The 12,274-nt window shown below is 39.3% G+C and overlaps 1 protein-coding gene across 4 annotated transcripts in view; it reads left to right on the top strand.

Moving 5' to 3' along the window:
* Positions 1–8,139, top strand: part of PON3 (paraoxonase 3) — a 60,051-nt gene extending 51,912 nt beyond the window's left edge. For all 4 annotated transcript variants that reach the window (XM_084896706.1, XM_084896705.1, XM_084896703.1 and 1 more), the window contains 4 exons: positions 2,603–2,803; positions 3,636–3,717; positions 4,250–4,378; positions 7,299–8,139. In XM_084896706.1, coding sequence (XP_084752832.1) covers positions 2,603–2,803; positions 3,636–3,717; positions 4,250–4,378; positions 7,299–7,457 — 571 coding nt within the window. In that variant the 3' untranslated portion in view covers positions 7,458–8,139. The remainder of the gene's footprint in view (positions 1–2,602; positions 2,804–3,635; positions 3,718–4,249; positions 4,379–7,298) is intronic.
* Positions 8,140–12,274: the final 4,135 nt, after the last annotated feature.

Genomic DNA, 12,274 nt, shown 5'->3' with positions numbered 1-12,274 from the left:
CAAAACAGTAGAGGTTCATCTTTTCATGAGACAGAAAAATGGGAAAATAAATGGAAGTTCACCTTCTTGTCTTTGTTGTTTCTCAACATCATGTATGGACCTCTCCCATACAATCTGGGAGCAACAAAAGCAGAGGGCAGAAAAAGTGAGATTAGCTGAAGTTACTGAACTCTTCTCTCTTTTTTTGAAAAAATAGGTTTCTATTGATTTCAGAGAGGAAGGGAGAGCGAGAAAGCAATAGAAACATCAATAATGAGAGAGAGTCATTGACTGACTGCCTCCTGCATGCCCCACACTAGGGATCAAGCCCACAATCTGGGCATGTGCCCAGATCGGGAATTGAACCATGACCTCTTGGTTCATACATAGGTCAATGCTCAACCACTAAGCCATGGCAGCTGGGTTCTGAGGCACAGTGGGGACAAGGACTGCCATGGAGTGACTGGGAAACTGGACAAATCACTTAACCTGTGCTTTAATTTTCTGAGCAAAATGAGGTTCTCTTATTGGTCTGATTCACCACACTGGTGATTGTGAGGCTTAGATGCAATAACATGACCTCACAGGAAGAGTTCCTCAGAAATCACAGCCTAAGAGAAAACTCCATACATGACAACTTGATTAGGGAGTACAATCCCAGGATGCAAAAGTGAGAGAACAGGTTAAGGCAGGGAAGAGGGAGTAATATGGGTTGAATTGTGTTCCCTCAAAAAGACATGTTGCAATGTTAACCCCAATATTTCAGAACATGACCTGATTTGGAAATAGGATCATTGGTACATGTTATTAGTTAGCACCCTCCATATTGGTGGGCTCACACAGGGAGAATGCCAGGTAAAGATGGGAATGTGAGATTGAAGTGATTGCCTGGGGCCACTAGAAGCCAGAAGAAACTAGGAAGGATTCTACCACAGGAACTTCAGGGGGAGCATGGTCCTATCAACACCTTGGTTTCAGATTTCTAGCCTCCAGAACTACAAAATAATATATTTGTTTTGTTTTATGCCATCTAGTTTGTGGCACTTTGTTATGGCAGCACTTCTAGAAACTCATATGGGGACAGTCATAGCAAATAAACCAGCCTACTTTCTACCAGCCTTATCTCCCATTAGTCAAAGGTTTGCCTCAGGGCTATTCACTACGTACCTGAACCAGTCATGCCTGGTGATATCCTGAAAGTGGGAGCCAGAGACCCACACAGGCACCATAAAGCCTACTGTGGAAAGTCTGCCAGATCCTTTGAAGAGCTGGTTGAAGTAGTGCCAACTAGAACAGGGCAAGTCAGGCTCTAAAGAGGATCTAAAGAGAACCTTAAGAAGTGCTCTGATACCCATGTTGACCAAGCATTTTAAGGAGTAGAACAAGGTGCCATTCTTGAGAGAATTCAATTTAACCTATGGAGTCAGGCAATACCTTTGAGAGGAAGGAATGCTCACGCTGAGACCTGAAAGATGACCTTGGAAAAGTCATTACACATCAAAACCTAAAAATAGCTGAAACCAGTTTGGCTCAATGGATAGAGCTTCGGCTTGGGGACTGAAGGGTCCTGGGTTTGATTCTGGTCAACGGCATGTACCTTGGTTGCGGGCATATCCCCAGTAGGGGGTGTGCAAGAGGCAGCTGATCGATGACTCTCTCTCATCGATGTTTCTAACTCTCTGTCTCTCTCCCTTCCTCTCTGTAAAAAAATCAATAAAATATATTTTAAAAAAAACACCTAAAAATATTTTCCTGATTCATCCAGTTTTCTTTACCAATCTAATCTAAAAAGATTTAACCTTTTTTTTTTTTTTTTACATTTTCAAGTCATTGTCTTCTTTTTTACTTTTCCAAAATGAAAATGACTTATTTTTTTTTTTTATGTTGTAACAGTAAGACTTACTTTATTTAAAAAATGTAATGGTATTAAAGAACACAAATGGAAGGAATAGCCACTACAATTTCACCTACTCAAAGAAAATAAGGTCAGGATGAACTGGGTTATGCTAAAGTAGCAGAAAAGAAAATCCTAACTTCCCTATAAAGTTTTCTTTTCTTACTCATGCTATGCCTCTAATGCAGGTGATATGGGGACTCAGTTTGGTATTACCCTCCTGCAGGACCCTAGGAGAACCACACTATGCATCATCAGGAAAGTTGCTGGTTACTATAAAAGAGTAGGGGAAGCATGGTGGGGCATGAACTAGCTCTTAAAGTCCTCCATCTGAGAGCCACACACAATCCCTTCATTTCATTGGCCAAAGCTAGTCGCACGGCCATGCCTAACACTGGAGAAACCTAATTGCAGAAAGAGAAGAACCAGCACCATTGGCAAACTGCACTATTATAAACATTTACAAGTTCAAAGATTTGGAGAGTGAAGCTTATTTGTATATTTATTGGGTTTTAATGACTTCTGCAAAAAGAGAGGAACGAGAATAACAAGTGGCTAAAAAAAAAAATCAGGGCAATGAAAAATCATTTACTTTCTGTGGATTTTTAAAATTCATACTAGTTCATGTGTACTTTTTCAAGATGACGAACATGTTGGTCTTTGTAGAGATTTGGTGATTTTTGACAACAATCACTATTTTAGAATTCTCTCTCTCTCTCTCCACTTTAGTGTGAATGACATCGTGGTTCTTGGACCAGAACAGTTCTATGCTACCAGAGACCACTATTTTACCAGCCACTTCTTGACACTATTAGAGACATTCTTAGATCTTCAGTGGACTTATGTTCTTTTCTATAGTCCAAAGGAAGTCAAAGTGGTGGCTGAAGGATTTAGTTCTGCCAATGGGATCACAGTCTCACTAGACAAAAAGTAAGCAAGCTCATTTATAATTTTTCTACCCTTTGACCTTGACATTAGTGGACTCCTTCCCTTAAGAGGTAGGTTACTTCCTAGCTTAAATAGTCAACATATGAGTGCAGGGATCAGGTATGGTCAGGCTTTATACTGACTTAGATTGGACATTAAGTTGTATAAGTTTGACTTACTGATTCTCAGCAGCAGAATTTTCTATGAAAAAAAACAACACACACCACTTTTTATGAAGCATGCAGTTTTATAGAAAACTCTTAAATTTTAAAATGGTAGGTATTTTAAAAAGCAAAGTACTATGAGTGTTGATATATAAATTTGAAATAATTAATAGAGATGATCCCTGTGGAAAACAGCTCCAAATGTTCTTCCTCTTTTTAAAAATGATTGTGATTGAGCTTCATGGTCATCTGATTCTTCTTGCCAAGGACTAGTTTTTGGAAGTATCTTTTTGTCTTATAAAAGGACCACTTACCTCCATTCAATTTAAAGATCCACTTACCTCCATTCATTTTAAAGACATTCAATTTAAAGATTCCAAAATAATGAGATTGAGTCTATATGTCATCTAGAAACACATTTCATTATTTTATAGCCATAGCTCATATTCAACAGTTACATAAAGCACTTCAAGAATATTAAAAATACCACTCCATCATTATTATTATTATTATTATTATTATTATTATTATTATTATTTTTTGCTGTGGTTTAAAATGGCAGTGCAGTGGTACTTTAACTATTGTGAATTTTTATACATCTTCTCCACAATAAAATGTAATGTCATCTCTTAATGCTACTTGCTTCTGTGTAAATATGATTTACTTCAAAGGTATATCTATGTAGCTGATGTAATGGCTAAGAACATTCATGTTATGAAAATTCATGATAACTGGGATTTAACTCGACTGAAGGTAAGAGTACCCTGGCTTGCCCTCACAACATGGCCTCTTACATTTGCTCCCACGCTTGACCTGGGAATGTGCTCCTTGAATGAAGAAAACATGAATAGTTAAAAAAAAAATATTGACAGTGAGAGTGTGTTCTTACACCACTAATAACCAGTAACAAAGCCCATTAAAAATACTAATGTTAGCCCTGGATGGTGTTGCTCAATGGTTAGAGTGCCAGCCCATGCACTGAGCCATTGCAGGTTCCATCTAGGTTTAGGGCATGTAATTGCATTGCAGGTTTGATCCTACCCTGGTTAGGGCAAGTGTGGAAGGCAACCAACTGATGTGTCTCTCTCTCATTGATGTTTCTCTAGCTCTACCCTCCCTCCCTTCCACTTTCTCTAAAAATAAATAGAAAAAAATATCCTCAGTTGAGGATCAACCAAAAAAAAAAAAAAAAAAAAAAAGATAATAATAATTTCAGGATCCAGAAGGAGCTGGTGCAAGGGGGGAGGGGTAAGGAACGTCTTCACTGTTTCCTCTTTGTTGAAAGGTAATACAGTTGGACACCTTAGTGGATAACTTAATCGTCGATCCTGACACCGGGGATATTTTGGCAGGATGCCATCCTAATGCCATGAAGTTGCTGATCTATGACCCCAAGGATCCTCCAGGGTCAGAAGTAAGTTCCTACACTTCTCTGAGCTCACAGGCAAGGCTGTACAACAAGCTGTTTAGGCAAAGTGGAAGAATTGACTGGGTCACATGGGATGTTCCAGAACTGAGCACATGTATATATGGAAAGAGTAAAGATTTTGTTAGAATGAAGAGATATAGCCCATTAACTTTTTCAGGTTACCAGGTACCAATTTAACATCAGTACTAGACAATGTGCCCCATCATAGCAAAGGCTATACTTGCCACTGGGAATAATTGGAAAAATATGAGCTTGGTTATTCATGTTGACCCAGATTGCTATTCCTATTACCAATCAGGATATAAGCTCAGAATAGGCCCTGAAATAAAAAAAGAGTCATCTACAGAACCACCTTCTTTCACACTACCAAATATGAAGTTAAAATGAAAGGGTTTAAATGACTGTAACCACAAAACAGAATTAATTTTGCCACCCAATTCTAATCTTATATAATAAAAGGGTAATATGCAAACTGACCCAAATGGCGGAATGACCAGAATGACAGCTTGACCAGTCACTATGAAGTGCACTGACCACCTCTCAGTCCCTTTCCCTAGCCGGCAGGCTCTGATTGCCCAATGGCAAATGGGGAACTGGGGTTGGGTAGCGGGGGACACGGATGGCACCAGGCCAAGGCCCCCGCCCTGCCGCGGGTTGCCCTCTGTGTGTGGGGCGACTGGTGGAGCGGGACTGGCTGCAGGCAGCCCGGGGAGATGGCCCTGAGCACAGGCCAGGCCTAAGGACCTAAATGATAGTGTTAAAGAATGTCTCATTTTAAAGATGGTATTTGTATTATTTAACATCTCTTCTAAAACAATAGCATATGCCATTGGATTTTCTATGACATTAAAAGCAATAGCATAATGCATTTCATTTTCTATAGCATTGAGATTAAGAATAAAGTAATCACAAGTGAATTTAAATATACGTACAGTACAAGTTCTTGGCAGACATAATCTGAGTTATTTAGTCACAAAAATTTGTTGGGCAATTATAATATACCAGACTTTGTTTTCATACTTAATATATATCAGTAAACAAAATATAGAAAGATCCTTGCTCTTAGGGTGGGGGTATAAACAATAAACAATAAGCATAAGAAATAGTAAGTTATATAGTAATTTGAAGATGGTAAATTCTATGGGGAAAAATGTAATAGAATAAAAAGGATCTGATAATTCTACTGTGAATAGGGGGAAGGGCAAGTCCTACTATTAAATATGAAGATCAGTGTAGGCCTCATTGAGATGGTAAGGTTTGAAAGAAGATAAAATGTTTGAATCTGGATTTGGGGAGTTGGGAAATTGAGATTCAAACCCTAGCCTTATAATTGGCCCAAGGATAACTTAGAACATACAATTATTTCTGCTTCCAAAATTGCTGTTTTTCACTATTTTTAAAAAATAATTGTTTCTCTTATTAATATATTAGCCACAGCTTAAAAAAAAATAAATAAATAAAGCAAGAAATGTAGAAAAAAACAAGAGTCCAGCCTGCCCTGGCCAGTTTGCTCAGTGGATAGAGCATCGGCCTGCAGACTCAAGGGTCTCAAGTTTGATTCTGATCAAGGGCATATACTTTGGTTGCAGGCTTCGCTCCTAAACGGGCCCTGGTCAGGCATGTGCAGGAGGCAACCAATCGATGTGTTTCTCTCACAATCATGTTTCTTTCTGTCTTTCCTTCTCTCTTCCACTCACTCTAAAAAATCAAAGGAAAAATATCCTTGGGTGAGGATTAAAAAAAAAAAAAAGAGTCCAGCCTGAACCTAAAGCCTGAGGGATTGTTACCATAATAGCATGCTACTCTTGCCTCAGATTATGTGCCCCCAAAACAGATAATATAACTATTCTACAACAACGCCTGCATTAAAAGAATGAAAATGCAATCTATAGGATGATTTGAAAATTGTTTAGGATATTTTTCATGTCTCTATTTGCAAGTTTAATCATTTGTTTATTTCAAAGATTTTTAATTTTTTTAAAATTTTTTATTTATTTTTGGAGAGAGAGGAAGGGAGAGGGAGAGAGAGAGTAACATGCATGCCTCCTGTTCTGCATACCCAGTATCCAATATTGGGGATTAAGCCCACAACCCAGGCATGTGCTTGACCAGGAATCCAACCAGCAACCTTTCAGTGCACTGGACCACGCCCAACCAATTGAGCCACACCGGCCAGGGCTCATTTGTTTATTTTAGATAAGACTTCTTTCTTCACAGTCACTGACACCCTTTCCTTTTGGTTGAGCCTAATGTTTTCTACAAGAGTTCCAAGCTCAGATTTTTTCCTGTAACAAATTTGAGAAGTTATAGGATTTTCCTTAAAGATAAAAAGCCAAAACTCAACTGAACTATTTTAATAAGAGAGGTCGATATAGACTCATGACTCATGAACTTCGAATTGGTTTTCTCTAATTCCTATCTTGTCCTGTTTGAGTAAACTTCACCCAGGCTATTTGGAAAACTAAGCACTCACATATTTACTGATTGGCAACCTAAAGTGTGTTAATCCTGTGGGATCAATAACAGCATGAAGTAGTGATGTGTCAGATTGAATTTTTCAAAGTATGCATTCGGTATGCTTCCTCACCACTTCTCTGATGCGAGGGATCCCAGGTGTGACAACTACCATCCTACTGGTTACCAGGTTGGGTTGGCTTGCTAACTGGATGTCCCTTTTTCACTTCTTCTTGTGTTTCTATTGAGGGATATGGCTAATGTCAGACTGCAGAGATATCATTAGGACATTAATACCTTTACCATCAAAAGAAGAAAAAAAATGAAGATATACAAATTTTAGCTTATTGATTTGTGGGAAACATATTAGTCCTGGAGTATTTGGAAAGGAAAACATCACTGGCAGCCGTTTGCTCTTATAGTGCGCTAACAATTAATCTCTTCTTGGCAGGTACTTCGCATCCAAGATGTTCTGTCTGAGAAGCCCAGGATAAGCATCGTGTATGCCAACTCGGGCTCTGTGCTCCAGGGCAGCACTGTGGCTGCTGTGCACAACAGGATACTTCTCATAGGCACCGTGTTTCACAAAGCTCTGTACTGTGAGCTCTAGACTCCTGATAAGCCAAGAGTCTCCATGTTTAGGCAAAGTAAAACCCTAATTCTAAGGTGAGGGGAACTGCAAGGAAATCACAAACACCCCAAAAGTGTGTCTGGCTTTCCTTATGGATAGAATTAAAGAAGCAGAGAGATTCCATAATATTCACCAAGTTGCAAGTCAAGATAGTGACAATCCAACAATGAGCCAAATCTCTCAACTGTTTTTGTCCAGTACTCCCAGGATTCTTTCCCACCTAGGACTCCTTGGGAGCTGTGTGCCAAAATCACCTTCTGCAACTGTCATGTTCTGAGCCTGCTGCAGTCCAGCCCAGGAGAAAAGCTAATGTTCAAATATTTACAATCCCCCTTCGCTTTCTCCATTTGCACTGGTACCCACTGCTCATCAAATGCCCAGCCCATGGATAAAAGCAAGAATTGGCATCATGAAACTCTCTCCAAGACCTCCTGAAACTTGTATTCTTCCCAGACACAGGAAATCAGGTTCTGGAAAATCTGGCAGGAAGGCCTCACTTAGTTGCAAGCAGAGCTGATTTCTTCCTTTGTACTAGGTCTTTATGTGGAATAGTCTCCCCCTAATCCATGATCTCACTTTCATGGTTTCAGTTACGTGTGGTCAGCTATAATCCAAAAATATTAAAGGAATAATTACAGAAATAAAGAAAATTTTAAAATTGTGTGCTATTCTGTGATGAAATCTTGAGCCATCCATTCCTGGCCACCTGGATTGTGAATCATCCCTTATCTAGTGTCTCCATGCTGTATATGATCCCTGCCCTTTTGTCACTTAGTAACCCTCTGGCTTATCAGATTGACTGTCACGTGGAATCACAGTGCTTGTGTTCAAGTAGCCCTTATTTTACCTAATTCTGGTCCAAAGCCAATCACATAATTTTAATCATAGTATATTATTACAATTGTTCTATTTTATTATTTGTTATTGTTGTCAATCTCTTACTGTGCCTAATTTATAAACTAAACTATTATACAGGGACAGGCAAAAGTAGGTTTACAATTATACAAATAAATAATATGATAATAAATAACAATCCTATATATAATAAAAGGCTAATATGCAAATTGTCCCCTTGACCAGGAGTTTGACTGCCCATGACCTCTCACCCTGGCCAGCCCTGCCCCTGATTGGCCCCATCCACCCTGATCGGGGTGGGCCAGCCAGGCCCCACCTGGGCAGAAATTCATGCACCAGGCTTCTAGCACAATAATAAACTGTTTCGTAAACTCACAACTATAAACCTACTTTTGCCAAACATCATACAGACAGAGTTAGGTACTATCCATAATTTCAGGCATCCACTGTCCACTGGGGGTCTTGAAACATATTCCCCACCGATAAGGGAAACTACTCTTGTGACATCTGAATCTGAAGTAGTGTAATCAGCTTGGCTCTGAACCATGAGATAGAACCTCAGCGGTGTTACCTTTGAGTTCTTTAAACTTTCTCTTAATAAACACTTATTATATAATGTCCCATAGACTTGGCCATAAGGAACAGAAATAAATAACTTGGTTCTGGCCTAAAGTTCTATCCTAAGGACCAAATCAACCTTAGTTTGATTAAAATAAATAGAAATGTCCCTTTCTTGGTCAAACACAGGGACAGCCTTTAAGCAATCATTAAAGGAATGGCGTTACATGTGCTAAAAAGTAGAATATGACTCTGCTACAAAACTTTTCATTAAAACTTTCATTTAACTGAGCAAAATTCACTAGAAAATAAAGAGTTCCCTCCTCCCCCTCCTCCCCATTCCCATGGGAAAGGGGGGAAAACCAATCACTTCCCAGTGAAAGTCACAGAAAGGGAAGGGGTGGGGTGCTTGGTTATTGCTGATTTCTGCAGGGGTCAAAAGTGGCTATCTGACATCCTTTGAGGGGTCCCGGATTGTGAGAAGGCACAGGCTAGGCCAAGGGACCCCCACTGGTGCACAAACCCATGCACTAAGCCTCTATTCTATAACAAAAGCCTAAATGACTGGACGACCAAACAACCAGTTGACCAGTCACTATGAAGTGCACTGACCACCAGGGGACATACGCTCAACGCACAGGATCAGGCCACCTCCTGTCTGGATTGGGTCTGGAGGGGTCGGCTGAAAGTGGCTATCAAACATCCTCCAAGGGTCCCAAATTGTGAGAGGTTGCAGGCCAGGCTGAGGGACCCCACCGATGGATGAATCTGTGCACTGGGCCTCTAGTTACTCCATAACTGCACATATGTATTTTATAAACCTTAAGGTATATATGTTATATCCCACAATAGATTTTCCATGTACATGCAAAAGCTAAGTCATTTTCAAAAAATAAAATGGAAGGGCAAGGATATGCCTAATAATAAAAATGGTTTAGTATTTGTGCAAGAAAAAAACAAATGTATACATGGAGTAACAGACATATTTCTCTTTAGGGAATTAGTATAAGATTAAGTTAGCAGTACCAATTGATAGAGAAAGGATGTTTGTTTAGGACATGGTAGTGGGAGAATGAACTCACTCTAGGGAAGGAAATAAAAGTATGTCTTACTTAATCTCACTAGCTAACTAACAAACAAGGGTCTATAACCTTAGAGTTAATAGGAGATAATGTAGGAGAGTATCATTCTGACCTAAAAGTAGGGAAGAACTTCTGAAACAAATTTTTAAAATATAAACTCTAAGACAAAAAAGCTGATTAAATTTGAGTAATCAAATAGAGGATTTTCACTCAGGGAAGGACACCATTGACAAGGATAACAGATTAATATAATGAGAAATATTTGCAATGTTAAGCTAACAAGGTATTAATAAATAGAATACATTAGGAATTCTTGAAAATAACAAAGTTGAGATAGTAAACTCAATGAATAAGAGACAATTTACAGAAGGGGTTGGGGGGACTAAGCACAGAAAAAGATGCCATTAGTAATCAGAGAAGTGTCAATTAAAGCAGCACTCTTAAATTGCTTTAAATCTATTTGACTAGCAGAGATTAAAAGGCTAGATATTGCCAAGTGTTGATTGGAGGGGGGTATATAAGGAACTTTGTGCCTGGTTAGTAAGAGCGTAGATAGTTGCAGCCACAAGAGGTAAGACCAGAGCTCAAGGAGTCACAAGCACCATAGGGTTCAGAGCCATGTCTGTACCAAGGTCCATACTAGCAAATCACACTTGTAATACCTCTTCCCTCAGAAAGTTTCAAATTTTAGTGCTGCTCAAGCCATTCTGATTTATAGACACACAATTGCATGCTGAATTGTGGCTTCAAGAGGTTTGTGGAAATATAGATTCTAGTTTCTATCTCTTAGGGCAGGAAGGCATCAGAAAAATGGAGTCCCACCACCTCCAGCCCAGTTGGGGTTCAGGCATGGGTATTTTATAAAATCTCACCACACTGTTCTAATATGTAGCCAGTGTTTTATTTATTTTTATTTTTAAAAAATATATTTTATTGATATTTTACAGAGAGGAAGGGAGAGAGATAGAGAGCTAGAAACATCCATGAGAGAGAAACATCAACCAGCTGCCTCTTGCACACCCCCTACTGGGGATGTGACACAACCAAGGTACATGCCCTTGGCCAGAATCGAACCCGGGACCTTTCAGTCCACAGACCGACGCTCTACCACTGAGCCAAACCGGTTTCGGCTGTAGCCAGTGTTTTAAAACACTGCACCCAAAGGGTATTGGAAAAGAGGTGATTTAGTGCCTCCACCACACCATCACAGAACACCTGGTGCACGCTTGCTATGATTGATATACTGTGTTTGTACTGTCACAATACTGCAGGCATTTGTCTATAGCAAGAAAACATCACTTATCTTCTGCTGAAATTCACTTCCTCATGCAATGAGGGTGTTCTGAAAAGCAATTTACTGTAGATGTGAAAGACCATAATTAGCATAGTCAAAGGCAAGTCATCCAATTGAGGAAAACCAAGAAGAATGTGCTTAAGTAGCAGCAGAGAATGCAATGGGAACTTTTAACACTCGGCTTGATACTGTCTAGAACAGACATAGCAGAAAAAGCTCAGTCCATCAGGATGACTTTGGGAATGGGTGAAATAAAGACTTAACTCAAAATTGTGTTCACTGAGCTCCAGGCATTGGCCAGCAGAAGAATCCTGTGGTTTCAAACAGTTTAGCTGAATCACATAAACCTGCAGAATGTCATTGATTCCATTAAGAAGTAAAACCTCAATGAAGAACAGATGGAATGTTCTGTGGACTGTTAGCAATTTCCACTCCAGAAAAAAAAAAAAAAATAGTGGTTTCTGCAGTGAATCTGAAGATTGTTTGTAGGTAGAATGTAAATGAAGATCTTTGGAAAATAAGCTGTCAGTGAATGAATTCTATAAGTCTGCTGATATTCAAAGCAATCACATTATATGCTAAAAGTCATACAAACACACAATACATACCTAATTAGTGAAAATAATAAAGTCAGATGTGCCTTGCCATTAACACATTTAAATATGTCCATCCTTGTTGAAACCGGTTTGGCTCAGTGGATAGAGTGTCGGTCTGTGGACTGAAAGGTCCCAGGTTCAATTCCAGTCAAGGGCATGTACATTGGTTGCGGGCACATCCTTGCTAGGGGGGGTGCAGGAGGCAGCTGGTGGATGTTTCTAGCTCTCTATCCCTCTCTGTAAAAAATCAATAAAATATATATATTTAAAAATAAATAAATATGTCCATCCTTTCCTTATCTTTATCTTGCTGCCTACACTCCTTTCCAGGATTTTTTTTTCCTGATAGGCACTAGCTCATTAAATTATGTGCTTCTGAAATTCTCTCTCAGTGTCTTCTAAGACACTAGA

The sequence above is a fragment of the Pipistrellus hanaki genome, assembly GCF_964339955.1.
Source record: "Pipistrellus hanaki genome assembly, chromosome: 10".
Lineage (NCBI taxonomy): Eukaryota > Metazoa > Chordata > Mammalia > Chiroptera > Vespertilionidae > Pipistrellus > Pipistrellus hanaki.
This window is presented reverse-complemented; position numbering and strand designations above follow the sequence as displayed.